This window comes from Filicampus tigris, chromosome 3 (assembly GCF_054856515.1).
Source record: "Filicampus tigris isolate MCC_2025a chromosome 3, RoL_Ftig_1.0, whole genome shotgun sequence".
Classification (NCBI taxonomy): Eukaryota; Metazoa; Chordata; class Actinopteri; order Syngnathiformes; family Syngnathidae; genus Filicampus; species Filicampus tigris.
Genome location: NC_141219.1, coordinates 25,905,058 through 25,921,487, shown reverse-complemented (window position 1 = coordinate 25,921,487; position 16,430 = coordinate 25,905,058). Strand labels below are relative to the sequence as shown.

Here is a 16,430-nt window from a genome sequence, read left to right as displayed (position 1 = left end):
TCTGCCTTTTGGCAGAAATTAATGAAAGGTCTTTCTTTAAAACTGTCAATGGTTTAATAGGAATTGTGTGTACCAGAAGTACTAGTGGTATTGGTTACTTAGTATCGGTATCAATAAATACACCCTGAGTGGAGTACTCGCACTGGTATCAGTCTGAAAAAAAAGTGGTATCGAACATCCCAGTCATATTACATAATATACGACAAAAACTGTCCTGTGGTAATGTTTTTGATCAAATGTAAAAAAAAAAAAATGTAAAAAAATAATAATAATAATCGGAAATTCAGACAAATTGTTCCAAAAGTACATTTGTATAGGTTGATTTTTACTACTATTACTTTAATATACATATTATTAAATTAATAATATGCATTACTAATTTATTTTGTGGTTGTTCTTTTAAGTTAATGTGTATTTAAAGATGAGTTTTGGTAGTTTGATATTGTGTTTTGAAATTAAAAACACAAAGACATTGACCCACAATTCATGGAAAAATAAACCAAGAACATTAATACTGTGATTATAGAATTGAGAGTGTTTAGGAGAGATCTAGACTTTTTAAGATATGACATGTGACTCAGATTATAGCCAGTGCATCTGCCACCCCCACCCCACTTTGTCCATTTACGCCTGCAATAAGTTAACTCCCTCTCATCCCCTCCTTTAGAAGGTATTCTGTTTTTCTTCTTTTCTCTCTCACAGCAATACACTTGCTTCATCATCTGTTTTCGTACCATTCGTAGTGACAAATCAGCGAATTCATGCTGTCATGTCAAGAGAACCTTAACACCGAGTTCAAAATTAAGCCCAAAACGGGTGAAAACAGGTGAACAGGTCAACAAACTGGAGGCCCGATGAAAGAAACTGCCCCGAGCTGTTGTTTTCAACATGGGCAAGAGAACGCCACATCATTCATACTGACAGTTTACACCTGCCCACCTTGAGGCGCAGGAGAACATCCAACCATGGCCTGCAACAGCACACAGTTAGGTGTGTTGTTTGTTTTCATATAGTTTGAGATTGTAAGGTCAGAGTTACAGTGGTTCTTGTACGAATTTGTATTCAAAAGGCATGTTTCCTGCAAGTAATTTGAATGCTAAAGCCTAATCTGGTTTGCGTTTCCACCACGGGGTGTTTTCTGGAAGGCGTACACAGCGCTGCGTCAGCTATGTAAATAGTGTGACATCATACTAGCAGGACACAGTGTAGCTGAAGTGAAACAAAGGGCAAAGATGGGAGTATATCCAACAGTGCACTGTTTGTACAGCTTCCCATGGAGCTGTTTATTAAAAGACGACAAGCTTTCTTTAAGATAACGCACATTCTTCCCTCTCAATTCCTGTTTTTACACAAGTGAAGATTCTTAATCTACAAACCACATATCGTCTAACTTCATCCTAATAGCAGGTTAGCTGTCACAAGATTATGAAGTTCATTTTCAATCTTTGTTGTATAGTCATTTTAAACATAAACAATAGAAGAAAAAATACTCTAGCGCGCTTGTGAATTTTTTAGTGCCCCTAGCTGTATTACTCTAGACCTCATATAACAATAAATATATTCGTCACTATGTTTTGAAGTTTCATTTTTATTTCAAATTAAAATGTGAATGACAAAGATTGTATAAAACTGAGAAAAAAAGTGACTGTATAACTAACTAGACAATCGCTTTCCCCATGTTCTATCACTGGCCACATCTGCCGTGAGTCTGACCTAGAACAAAAACAACATGCTATGCTGTGTTCCTCCTTGCACTTGGTCTTCTAATTACGTTTCCCTCCTTCAGTGATGTAAATAGTGAAGTGTAATCATCAAAGCAAAGCAGCGGCTGTTCTTTCCTTACTATGCAACACTAATTAATACCACCGCCTGCATTCAAATGCATATCCCACTCATTTCAATCTGTCTTTTTAAAACGGAAGCCCGAAGACTAGTGGGTTGAGTGATGCTCAAAATAACATTAACTCTCTTCTTGCATCCATGACAGTAAACAGGAATGGATTGAGGCCAATTGTAAAAGCGAGTATTGCTTGTTAAAAAAATGAAAGATATTAATTTAAATTAAAATTAAAAGTGGTTACAATTTAGCTTGGGCAAAATACCTAACAAACTAGTCAGACAGCACACGATATGATAAGAATGCTTATAACCAGTCAATTGACAAGAGACTGTCAATGCTATAAGAATGCATTGATTGGTGGGTAAAAATTTAAAAGCATTATTAGTCACTGGGTAAAATGAATTTAATGTTTGGCCCAAAAAAACTATTTTGTCTACAGCTGATATTATAGCTTGGCGAACACTGGAATAGGAAATGTGATTCAGAGGTTTGGTACAAGGCCACAAACAGCAAGGCTGCACTTTCCTGCCATTGTCGAGGTGGAGAAACTCACCAAAAACAGAAAACACGACCGACACTGGTGGTACCAAATGATCATGCCAATGGGTCAATGCACCCGCAAAAGTGCCTGGAATAAAAACAACTTTTTATTAAACACCAACTAGCCTAATGCAGTGTGTGACTCATAGTGGTCTACTGCCAATCTATCACGACTCATGAGGCAGAAATAAATGTTTGGACATTGAAAGACTAACCACAGCAGAGATGCATTTGATTCAGAGATGATTTCTCAAAGTGACAATGCATGATGGAGTTGCCACGAAATTGAGTGAGGACGCGACTGCATGCAGCCTTGGCGGACTGCTTTATGTATCTCCATTGCCTTGGCACTGTCTGCTAATCATGCAGTGTCGTCTGGGCCGAGGTCAGTGTGTGTGAGGAAGATGGCGTAAGGCTCTCCAAGGGTGGGGGGGGGGGGGGAAGACTCGTTATAAAAACCCCTACATTAACATTTACTATTTAACTGATTGAAGTGTAGTGTTCCAAGGTGAATAAAGCACTGGTGTAGGTGTGTTACATTGTCACTGCAGGCAGGTAGGGAAGTAAGTTGGTTGGCAGGACAGACACTTTCACGCCAAAGGAATATGTTTGAAACATAATCAAGATCGTGGAAAAGTAACTACAACTGTTCAAAATACCTTGTAAAAACACAGCACACTGTATATTTTACAAACAGAAGGAAAAAAAAAAATCAGAGTAGCGTACACTCTACTGTCAGCAAGCATTTTACAATCGGAAGTTCTACAGTACAACGAGCCAACATGTGCACCACAACGTCACTAGATTACAGTTGACAAAGCTGGTTTCGTCTAACTGGAACAACAGCCCAAACCTGAATTTCACCACCTCTAATAGACAAACACAACACATTCCTCACCTGTCAAAGTGAAAAAAAAAAAAAAAAAAAAAACCACATCTACATACTGCAAGGTACTATTGAACACACACACACGTGCACACCCACGCACGCACGCAGCTGTAATAAGAGGATTGACCCACTTGAAAATACAACTCAACGGTCTGTTTACAATAGTGTACTTCCTTCAGCTAATATATTCTATAATCGACACATTTTAGGTACATTCTAAGACTTCCCAAAAAAACTGCAAGACCACTACAAAGCAGTACTTCTGTCGTCTGTAAAGACAAGAACTGACCCATTTTTCACATGATTCAGATGCTAAATGCAAGAAACATTATAAATATCGCTGTGGTTCAGCAGAATTAGGGTTGGGCGATAATGGCTCACAATTCATATCACAATATCAATTGCATCCCTTCACAATAAACTGTACAGGTATATATCACAATTAAGGTTAAAAAAATAATTGTAATCAATAATAATTACATTATTCATTTCTGGATAGTTTAAGTAATCCATTACAGAAGCTAAATTGATAAAACAAATAACGATGCAACAAATACTAATTAGGATAACATTGATTATGCTGATCTCAAGTCAGGATTAAAAGTCAGCACTGTGTCGTGCAAAAAAAAATAAATACAGCTGATATTTTCAATGAAAACACAGTACAATAGGCTTTCCAGTTGGTTTTTTATAATTAAAATATCTGTGTCCATGGAATAATTAGCCTTTACCAATACTGTAAACCGTAGTAAAGAAAGCAAGTGCATTCAAATAACTCATCCTATCCCAATGATGTATTTACCGGTGTATGTAATTTCACAATGGGTCTGAAAAAGTCTGGGACTGAATGAGATCTCAAATGTCAAAATTAACAATCAGCGCTCAACTAACAAATAACATTGCTTTTATATATATATATATATATATATATATATATATATATATATATATATATATATATATATATATATATATATATATATATATATATATATATATATATATATATATATATATATATATAGATAGATGACGTCATTGGGTCATTCAACTTACCGTTACTTCATAATAAAACTTGAGACCCTGCAGCTTTGCAAGTGTTGTCAACGTTCGTTGTGAGCTTCGAGTTAGTTGGCGAGTTAGAGAGTCGCACTTGTGCATGAGTGTTGAAGTACTCGTGTAGGTTATAGCATTTGTTTATTTGCCGTTGCAGCTGGTGTCTAGTCATTGTAGCTTTATGTTTGCTTATTGCAAGTCTGCATACACATATGTTCTGCTGCCACAATTGGTAATGTTGCTCTTCCAGTCACAGTGTCTTAGGTTCGAACCCCCTTAATAGAGTTTGACCTTTTTAAACTCATACTTATTTATATTCATGAGCATTGTACTTACAATGTCATATTTCTGACGTGTGCCATATTTGCACTACACAGCTGCAGCTACAACTGCAATATTGCTACCTATGGAAATCTTGGCACCGTTTAGCCTACAAACTTATTTCATTCTGTATATTTCTTGCTTGGTGACCACTTGATGGTGCCATAGAGCAAATGAAGCACCATGAAGCTTTGAACCATAGGCAAACCAATTGGCTGGAAAGCTTCAGGAGTCCATGAAGCTTCATTTTGCCATCACTTCGGTGATGTTCTGACTTCATTTCAGGTTTCCAGTGGCCGTGTAACTTTCTTTATGGCTATTTTCTCACCAGTCACTTTATTAAATTGCATAATACTTTGCTGTTCAAAGTTGCTTAATCTCCGCTGTAGCGTGGTTCCAGCCAGACCTATGTGACAAGCGTACTGTATCATGCTGGCAATTATTTTCGTGTTTTGTAGGGGTGAAACGGTACGCTAAATCACATTTCGGTTCGGTTTCTTGGAAACTTCGTTTCGGTATATAAAAAGGTTTTTTTTATGTTTATTTTGAAAAGATGACAAGTAAACGGTGCATTTTTTAGAAAAAATAAATAAATGAGAACCATTCGGATGACATTCTAAAAAAATACACCAGAATAAAAAATACACTAAGAATAAAGATCTCTCAATTTTGTAAACTATTTTGAGACTGAAATCTTTCAACACTCAGCAGCAACAGCCTATGACACATCTAAATATTCAAGTTAAAGACAAGTTGTCATTACAGTACATGTATACACTTTTTGTGATGGAAAAAAATACATTCAATAACAGTTACAAATATTGCTAACTATATTGAAACTCTTTATAATGAAAAAAAAAAATACAATAACTTCTTTATGAAATTATGTACACTTTTTAGGCATTGAAATCTTTGAATGTTCAACAGCATATTGTAACAAATTGGATTATCTGTGTTGTGGTCGGAATTGTGTTTTGCTGAGTTGTGATGTTTCCGAGGTTCATGAATGCATCGTACGCGCTACCTGCAACTTAGCCGCCGATCTCACGTAGCAATGTCGGCACACAACTTTGGGACTTATCCCTGTACCTTTCTCCATTGGCGATTTTAACAGGAAAGCCAGAATGTTCCAAAACAGGAGACCTCAGTGTAGGTTGGGACCTTCGAGCTGTCTTGTTTGCGTATGCCATAATAATGCCATTTATCCACGCATTTATGATTTATCATGGCTTCTGGCGTACTGGCTCCTCTTTTGTGCCGCCACTCTCCCACGAGCAACACTCAATAATAGCGTCCGTGCGTAAGCTCGCGCTAATAATAAAAACTGATCAGAAACGAACCGAACATGCCATACCGAAACGTATGAATACACCCACATATACCGTTACACCCCTAGTGTTTGGTTATTGCATTTCGATATTTTAGCAATTAGCAAAGCTTTGCCGTCACCCTCCCTTTGTGTTAATTAAGCAAACAGAAATCTAGCCTTTTTTCTGCCATGGATGCAATGATTTGTGACTGCATTGACATTGCATTGTCAAAGAGAGCCACAGCCAGCATCAACATGCAAACTACCATCAACAATTTAGATTGGTCAATAATTTGTAAAAATAACACAGGCTTGTGGGAACTGACCAATATGATACATTTGTGAAAAAATATGTTGACCAATTTTGGAGATGGGTTTGCGCCCAAAATGATATATTTTATATACATTTGGAAAATGCCCTTTGTTCTGAATGATAGTTGGGCATGCCCTGATGTTTCATAAGATAAAAAAGATCAGAGTTTACAAAAGCATTGCTTCAGGTCACAACTGACACATGAAAGGGTCCCTTCATTTCCCCATTTGAGATTAATAACCTAGATAGTGTCTTGACTTGGTCATTAATGATAATGATATTTACTAGGAATTAAGGAAACAATTGACTTTCTCACCTGGCAAAAACAATATTCAACCCCCCAAAAATAAATAAAAACAAAAGCTAAATATTATGCTTAAACACCTGACCCTTACCGTCTTTAACATTACCACTAAAATGTACAATCAAGTACTGTACAGTATTCATGAAGGTGGCCCTGTGCCTGCTCTAATCTATCATGACGTAGTCAGGGACACTTGCAATCAACAGGTTGTCTTTGGAGATGCCACATGGACACAGCATGGTCGTTGTATCAGTAAGCAGATGCCTTTTTATCAACTACAACAAACAGCACAAAGTCAGATTTAGAAGCAAGAAGAGCATGCCTGGTCACAAGATATGCTACTAAGTTTAGATTTCAGAATAACCTTGAGCTACAAACACAACCACCATTGTGCCTGGTGTCACTTTTACAACCAACTAGCGAACTTTTACAGGCACGCTAACAAGGAATTTGAGCGAATACTTCCCACTCCTGCTAATTTTAGCGATTCGTATTGAAAAAACACAAACATTTGACCATTTTTTCCAGAGCACAAACCCACCTTATTTGACGCTTTGGAGGACATTTTCCTCTCCTGTTCGGCTCCCAAAGTGACAGCTTAAACCGTGCCGCTGCCTTTGTTTTGATAATCACTTGGCCGAATGCAATATTTCCCTCCAGTTGAATAGTCGCCCAGCTGCCGCCACGCCGGGCCGCTGTGTTATTTCACTTTATCCAGGAAACATGTCACGGAAAGTCCAAAGTTCATTATCTTATCGTCGGTGCCTAAATTGGTAACGTCATTCCAGTCAGGTACCGAGAAAGAAAACGCCGGTCTAAAACATTAAAAAACAAAAACAAATCACACACATATACACACAAAGGCGTGACTAAGCTCAATTTGTGTGGATGTCTCGTAGCTAGTGTCCACCCCTGGATGAAAAGTTGAGAAGAGAAGGCATCACTACGACGGTGTACAGCAATGGCAGGCGGGGTGGGTGAACAACCTCTCCCTGCTCTCGGCTGTATGGGCAACTGCCGTGTCTAGGCTGCGCGGAACAAACCATTGCGCAAACATAGGGGTGTTTGAAAGACGAAACAACGACGACAGTGGCCATGTAACGACATAACACATAAATAATATACTAAATTTGTTTATACTTTATATATATATATCGACTGTAAGCCGTATTTATGCGTTTATTGTTTTTTACTTTGTAATTTGTTAAGGATGTCGACAAACGGCCACCCCTGTTGTCCCGTGGAATACATAGTCCAGGATACAATGAAGAGAAGCGACGCCGCTGTCCCTGCTGATGCTGAATGCTCACTTTCTATGTAGTGATGCGAGTGCTATGTTGTTGTGAGACGAGGACCTTTGCATCTGAAGTCTGCAGGGGAAAAATATTACTTTCAATTCGCCTCTATCAAAAGGAATATAAAAAGTGTGGAAAATGCTTCTGCTTTTGCTGTAAACATGTGTTGGGTAATCATTTGCATCTTTCGTAGTTATTCTAGGACACCTTGCCTTGTGTACTACAGGAGCAACTATTTCCTCACACAAAAAGAGAAAATTGGCAGGATTGTTTGTGGCCGATAAGTCATCTCACCGGAGACCACAAAAGCCATTCAAGTCAAGTTCCTATGACTTCCTAAACCTAACCCCACCTGCAGGATACAACAAACCCAGCTTGCATTGTTTTACAATTTACTCATGTTCTAGCAAACGAAAGTTTCCATATAAAAGCCAGAATGTCAGAAATGACAATGCTGTGTGATAGTACATGACAATTACATGTAATTTCCAGCATTTACAGTACTAAAAACAGACACACCCTGGCTTTCCCCAAACAAATTCAGCAATCGCATTCTCTAAATAGAGCTTTTCTAATGATTATTTCCTCTTCCTCGCTTCCTCAACAGGAGAGAGGGGGGCTCAGTGTAGGTGGTCTCGGGGTTAATTTCCACCAGACATAATCCTACAAGGCTAAAATACTACCAATCAGAAGTAGCACCCTTGTCCTCAGGGTTTGCAGGCAAAAAAGACCAGGTCACACCAGGAGGAGGATCAACACAGATGAAGTACTCCAAAAGTTTCTTCCCCACTTATTCAAGTCTACCCTTAAATAAACGTATGTGACTTTCCTTTCCCAAAAACAGGACTTGGTCAAATAAACCAGGCACCAATTTTAAACGCAAACAAGATACATACTAGTATTGATGCAAGTCGCTCGCTCCTTCTGAAGCTCCTTAAGCGTCTGTCAGGATCAAGCAGTGCAGACAGCAGGATGTTTAACATGATTATCCAGGTAAAAAAAAAGTGTATTGTATGAAAAAAAGGGTGAAGTATAGAAATCCTTTAAAATTATAACAAAATAGAAGCCTTCCTCTGCTCTTTGCTTCTAACTCTAATCCACACCTGTGATTGTGCCTCAGATGTTCTGACAGAGAGAGGAAAGACATTAATGACACTCCACTGGCATCAAAGTTATCTTTGTCTCATATGCTTGTATCCCTGCTATTATCGCTGCCTCTGTGTGTGTATGTGTCATTGCATCTACCTCTCTCTCCGACACACACACCGACACACACAGAAGCATCATACAAAAAAGTGACAACTCGGGTAGGCTCAAAGCTCAGGTGCGCTCATGGAAGAGTAGGCACGTGCAAATCAGGCGACCATGTAGGCCTACATTCAGTTGGAACACATCACAGGGTTCACTCAACCTAGCTACTTCAGCAGTGCAAAGGCAAATATAGACAACCTAACACTGTACAGCTGCCTGTTTATGCACACCCAGGCTAGGATGAAATGAAAAAAGAAGCCTCCATGCAAACCAGTTGTTTTGAGCGAAAGTTCTAAGGTGGATTTAGTTTTATTATCTCCATCTGTCTTGAGTTTGGGGTTTGAGCGAGAGTGTGTGATCCCCCCCATATGCCCTGTTGACTCAGGGCCGTCCTGCAGGTCCAGCAGAGGGCTTTGTTTCTTCACTCTAATTGAAACCTTATGGAGACGACAGGAGGTTTTTATCAATCTTTCACAGTACTGCAGAACAGGTCAAATGTGGTTACCGGTATATACTCACAATGCATTCTCTACTCGTAAATATTTATATAAATATGAGTACATCGTGGTGCATTTCAATGTTACAAAACGGTCGAACTTGCTTCGTGAGGACTCGTACCCAAATATCACTGTTGAGGTTTGTGACTGTAGATTAGTATCACATGGCAGGATTAGCAGGCTCCTCTCAAATTCACCTCTATCCTTCCAGGTCAATATTGTTCAGGCTTTTGTGGGAATCCAAGCAGTGAACACAAACTTGGTTTTGTCCTAGACAGGACATAATTAACATTTTAAAGCCCCAGTCATGGCCTCAGTCGATTGATTCAACCACATACTAAACACATATGCGCATGATGTAATAATTAAACAAACAAACAAAAAAATCTACCAAGCCTCTTTTAACACACTTTGCAGGACACTTTCTGCTTACATTAAACATAGACTGTAAAAACACACTAATGGCTTGTCACTGCTCTGTTATTTAAGAAAGTGGCTAATGTATCATGTGCTACATGTTTATTATTGACATTGGCAAAGGTGAGGGAGGTATTACATTTAATATATCTTTAAAACTTGCCAGTGGTTTCTAGCCACTCGGTACTGTCTTCCATATTCATACAATATGTGCTTAATTCACCACAGCCTCACCTTATCTTAAAGTGTAGCTGTTTTTTTTTTCCAAAAGCTTGACTAAAACATCACCTGCAAAATGGACAAACTGATGTACTAATTTGGTCAGTTCGACCCGCCTTCTTATTTTCTTTTTTTTTTGTACAAAACAGCCCAACTTGGGGGGCTTTGGTGTGTACAAAACGACCTATTTCGGTCCTTTTCTACAAAAACAACCCAGAAAGTTGGGTCAAATTGACCCAAGTACTGGATCAGTCCATTTTTTATTTTTTATATATTTTTAACCCAACTGTTTTTGGGCAGGTGAAACACTGCGGTGCACCTGGCCTCAGTTTTTCTGCTTTTCTGTTGTAGTTTTTACCTCAGCTCGCTCATACTATCAATTCAATAACTTTTAACCAATATATTTGCAGTAGTGGTACCAATGGTACCAATGGTGACTTATTTGGATAAGAATAAGTTGGATAAGTTTACACACATCGAATCATTATTATTATTTAAACTGTAAATTAAATTCAAACAAAACAAAAATCAAAGCCACTCATTCAGTGGACGTTGACCAGCAAATTCCTCAAGAACAGTTCATCCTTTTCCTGTCATTGTTGACCTATTTGCACACAATGGTCACCTAACTGCAGATAACAACAAGTTACTGCCCCGTTTTGTTCATCACAGTAAGTGCAAGGACACTGTGGTGCAAAGGCAGATGAATCATATCACATGCAATTTAGATACTGTAGCTTTTCCTTAAATTCCATTTCAATGTGTACAAGCAACATCTATAATCCTTGCACAAACCAGAGTGAATTAGAGAAAACATCCATAACCTGAAAAATAGGACACTTTTTTTTAAGACAATATCACAGAAAGTTTGTGAGATGTGTTAAATAACTTGCACCGGGCTACACTTATATGTGATTTTTATCATCACATTACAACAAGGTGACCCAGGTAACAGGTGGGTGTGTGAGAATGTCCTGTTGGCAAGCGATAGTTTTGTTTTTCCCCTCAACATTCTGGACTTCTGTAAGCATAAGTAACAATAACAAGTTTTGAGGTTGTAATTTTCTTAAGATCTTTGCAAACACAAATGCATCATTTTTTTTCAATAGCTCAATATCAATACCTTTTACGAACTTGATTCTCTTTTGTTTTCACCATCAGTCCATACATTTAATAAATAATAATAATAATAATAATAATAATAAAGGGCGGCACGGTGATCGACTGGTTAGCACGTCCGCCTCACAGTGCAGAGGTCGTGGGTTCGATCCCCACCCCAGCATTCCTGTGTGGAGTTTGCATGTTCTCGCCGTGCTTGCGTGGGTTTCCTCCGGGTACTCCAGTTTCCTCCTACATTCCCAAAACATGCTTGGTAGGTTAATTGGACACTCTAAATTGCCCCTAGGTGTGATTATGAGTGCGGATGTTTATTTGTCTCTGTGTGCCCTGCGATTGGCTGGCAACCAATTCAGGGTGTCCCCCGCCTACTGCCCGAAGACTGCTGGGATAGGCTCCAGCACTCCCCGTGACCCTTGTGAGGACAAGCGGTATAGACAATGGATGGATGGATGGATAATAATAATAATGGATAATAATAATAATCCATTTTCTTGCGCTTTTCCGGGGCCGGGTCGCAGGGGCAGCAGCTTTAGCAGGGAAGCCAAGAGTTTCCTTTCCCCAGCCACTTCATCCAGCTCTTCTGGGGGAATCCCAACCAGGCCAGCCAGGAGCCATAATATTTCCCGGGTTGTCCACAGGGGCCTCCTCCCAGTGGGACTTGCCCGGAACAACTCACCAGGAGGCATCCTAACCAGATGCCTGAGCCACCACATCTGGCTCCTCTCCATGTGGAGCTCGACCCTGAGCCCCTCCCGGATGACCAAGTCATATCCACCCTATCTCTAAGGGCCCAGATACACCAATCCGACATCGGACGTCCTTAAGCGTCGGATTGCTTGATGTAGTGAACACCGTCGTAACATTGTACCCCTGGCCGCCCCCTGAGATGACTAAAAATGGGTTGATTTGACTGCTTAACTCATATTCCACAAACGCAATATTAATCAGAATGCCGTGTTTCAACTAGTGCGAATGCAATGGAACATAATCTTGAAAAAAAAATGTTTGGGTTGACTTCCACTTCAAAGACATTGCTGCTACTATATATGGCCAATGCAAATGAGGCAAGCGTGTCAGGTTATAGAACAGGTCGGATGTATTATCAACACACATTACTTACTGGTGTCCATACAACAGGTGTCTGAACGTTTGAGAAATATAGATTTTTCTGTACTAAAGCACACTCTAAATTTCATTCATACGCACAAATGTAGAACCTGTTCTACGCACTCTTTGATGACGCACTCACAATTTATCATATATAGATGAATAAATAAATAGAACGTACAAGGATGAAATTAAAGGTTATCGCCAGCTACTAACATAACACGCCACCTGGTAGGAAAAGTAAGATAATTGCTACTTATTATAATATCAAGCGCCAGCGGGCATTACCACTTGGTGCCAACTCATCATTAAACATCTTTCCGTCTGCGTTTTGGTTCGAAACATACGACCGAATTCATCCTATTAATATTTGACCGCTTGACTACTTTGTACGGATGAGTTTGTATTTGTCATGGCTCAAGGAGCCGCACATTATCATCTCTATGTCTGTGCTCAAACTTCGAAGAAATCGAAGTCAACTCTTAAAACAACGGCACACATCACGACAGACCCTTCCTCACACAGACGCTCCGACATACAACGGTAGAAAAAACATTATAAAATAGACAACACATGTACACGGTGAGGTTTTATTTTCTACACACGGGAAGTCTCAACCATGTGTGGTAAAAAGGATCAAGCATGTTGGAAAGCTGAAAGCTAGCAAGGCAGCGTTATCTTAGCGTTCTGGGACTCACCCTCTCTCCTCCGCTGTCAATAAAGTAATGACAAATAAACCGCAGCCTTCACGATTACAAATCTATGCTTCCTCAAATCGCGATTATAATGCAAATGCGATTAATCGTTCAGCTGTAGTCGAGATCCCAGAAGACTTGCAGCCATCATTGCAGCGGAAGGTGGCTCTAAAAAGTATTGACGCAGTGGGGCTGAAACCCACATTTTTCAGATTTGTATTTGCCTAAAGTTTTTAAAACGATATGCAATTTCTGTTCCTCTTCACAATTATGTGCTACTTTGTTTTGGTTGATCATGTAAACTCTCAATAAAAAAACACTGAAGTACTATAAGATGGCAAAATATGAAAATGTTCAATAACTAGGAATACTTTTTCAAGGCATTGTAAAAGAAGTTTAGTCCAACACACTGACACTGGCAGCACTGATTGGTAGAGAGCTCTAATTATGTGATGCTGACAGACAAGTATTCAGATTAATGGTAATGCAAGCTTTTTAATTCGCCCCTCCTATTTTATTCTATTGCGTCACGCTTGCTTGATAGTAGATCTATAGTAGATCTATTTAGTGCTATGCCTGACCATGAAAAAAAACCAACAACATATGATGTTATATTTACAAATTAATTGCTTAAAGCACAGCCAGGATTGTATTTTTAGGTCATCGCGTTTGTTGGTGACAAAATGTTAACATGCAGTGTGATGAAAAGCCTGCCGACAAAGGCAATATAAGAGAGCTACTATGTCCCACATAAATTGAGAGGCTGCTCAACAGCTGCAGCTCAAGTTTGTCAGTGTTGATGGCAAACAGCAGCCACTGAGGTGCCATTTGACATAAACTATAAGTGGCATGTAATTGAATTTCATGGAAGAGCAAAGATTTAAAAGTCTAATGCAGGGAGCTACTGCAGATGTAGGCCTGCCACGCACTGTTAACATAAATCTAGAAATGTGCAGACTGAAACCTGAAATTCACAGTTACACTTCCATAATGAGCGGACAAGTGTTTACCAAAGGAAATATTCAACCAGGAGAAGAATAAGCAAAAACCACGATTGCAATCAAACTGTATTTAGTAAAGTTAAGTATCAAGGATACAGAATATCAACAACATAGTATGAACAAAGTCATTTATAACTCTGAAAAGCACATGAGATGTTGTGACCTAAAAGGCAAGGGGTATTGTGAGTGTGAGGTCGGATGGGCCTTTCTGGAATCCACAAAAATGCTCAGGATAAATATGTGTCTAATGTATATCCTGTATATGCTTTGTATAATTTATAACATTTATTTATGAACCCTGTAAATTTACACTTTTTGAGCCTTTGAGTGATGTGAAAACGACCTTGAATAATACATAGAGACATAATGGAATATTCTTTCTAACAGCGGAATGTGGATTTACAGTCAAATGACTCAATAAGTCAAGCAAAATTCTATAACTATGGTTTGATACAATTTGTAAAGTTATTTTCAAGCAAGCTGAAATAGGTTTAGAACAAAACAGTTATGTGTGCATTTTGCCCTGATTTTGTAGAATTCAGAAGTATGGGTAAAGCATGGTCAAGCATCATGAATTTTCTTTTCTGTTTGTTGTGTTTCATCCTGGATGTCAGCACAAAACAGCATATCGTCGCTGTCATGTGAAAAACACTTAACTCCATTTTTTTTTTCATTTTCTTATTTATACATGAATCATGTTTCCGCGTTACGGACATGGCATTAATGTGAAAATGAAAAAAGTTTCCAAAATTGGAGATAAGTGTTTTTTCACAGGACAGCGACGATATGTTAAGTATGTATTGACTAGTGTTACCGGTGCCCACTCAGCTTCTTTCATTACAAAAAGAAAAAAAACATACTGCACATCACGTGGGTGAAGAAGATCAGAGAAGGAGCTTAAGACGTTGGGTGAGGACCTGGCTTTGGAGGAAAGAGTCAAATACACAAATGGGAGGAAGGCAGATTAAGCGCGTAGAGAGGAAAGCAGGAGACAAAAGGGAGAAAGGAGGGATATTATTAATTTAAGAAGAAACGCTAGTGAGAAGAGGAAAATAGACACACTAAGGCACAGCACTAAAGGTTGAGAAGTTGAGTGCAAAAAGCGTTGTAGAGAAAGACAACAAGAAGACAGGTGGGCAGACTGAGTGTGCTGGGCCACTCTCTAAGGCACCATAGAGTCTCAGTGAATGAAGGAATGTTTCAAGTCCAGTGAGGTCAGCGTTGGCCTGAATAAAGGACCTCCCATCATAGAGTGACTCTTGCCTTGGTACTGCCTGTTACTGCTGCATTCCAACACCATGAAGCACAAGAGGCGAAAACAGTGGGAGCTTCTTTCCAAGTGAATCAGTCGCATGCACTTCATGCCCAAAGTGTGTTTGAATATTTCACAATGAGTCGTGTCTGTCACATAAGAGTATGCAATAATTCTGTAAATGGAATGAATACCTAAAGCAATGCTGTGGTTAACGGCACAACAGCTAATGTGATTTCACAAGTCACTGATAACGATGTACTTTGTGTTTGTTATAACAGCAGCATGTCTACTTACATGGGGTTGTAATGTGTGAGAACAAATATGAAGACGAATGTGCATCTCTCTATCTTTCTCAGTTTGAGTACTATAAGAACATTTGAGGGTTTTTTTTTCTTCTTTTGCAGACAGTGCGTCCTCCACCAAATGAGCGTCCTCAACGGCTTCTTAACTGATTCGGGGTATGACATCATATGCTGCACCGATGAGTGCACAGAGTGTTTTTGGTAACGCAAGGAGAAGCGTTGGAGGATGGTAATGGGAGTGAGCGAGTTAGAGAAGCGTACGGGGACACGGCAGCCACGGGCCCCGCTTCAAGCCTGGTGGTGATGAGATGCGATGGGACCCGACCGTGCAGAAGCTCCGGCCTGTGTTAGCTGACTAATCCTCTAGCCGTCCAGTGCCAGGATCTAGACTCATCAGCTTTGGTGTTCTCTTGTCAAGACACATTTTTATAACGTCCCACTGGTCATTTCTAGCCGCTAATGCCCAACACAACAGCCCCTAATGCCAAATGATTACGCAGTGCTGTTTTAGCACATTTGTCGCCTGAAAAGAAAGAACGAGCCACAAGGCAATGATGGGCTGACTCCCTGCTCAAAGGACCAGCTTGATGAACTCAGCAGAAAGGGAGTGGACCTAAAAGCCACTCTAAGCCACCTCTCTTGGGGTGGGCACTGTGGGGGCCTGAGCTGGGTCATGGCTCAACTGGGCGCTGGGCAGGCA

The 16,430-nt window shown here is 39.6% G+C and overlaps 1 protein-coding gene across 12 annotated transcripts in view; it reads right to left on the bottom strand.

The window, feature by feature from the left end:
- tjp1a (tight junction protein 1a) overlaps positions 1-16,430 on the bottom strand; it is a 132,846-nt gene that overhangs the window by 65,783 nt on the left and 50,633 nt on the right. The window contains exon 1 of one of the 12 annotated variants that reach the window (XM_086025039.1): positions 7,114-7,590. The exons of the other annotated variants lie outside the window; for them this stretch is intronic. Coding sequence (XP_085881165.1) covers positions 7,114-7,137 — 24 coding nt within the window. The 5' untranslated portion in view covers positions 7,138-7,590. Of the gene's footprint in view, positions 1-7,113; positions 7,591-16,430 lie in introns of those variants that run through there. 12 annotated transcript variants of the gene reach the window in all.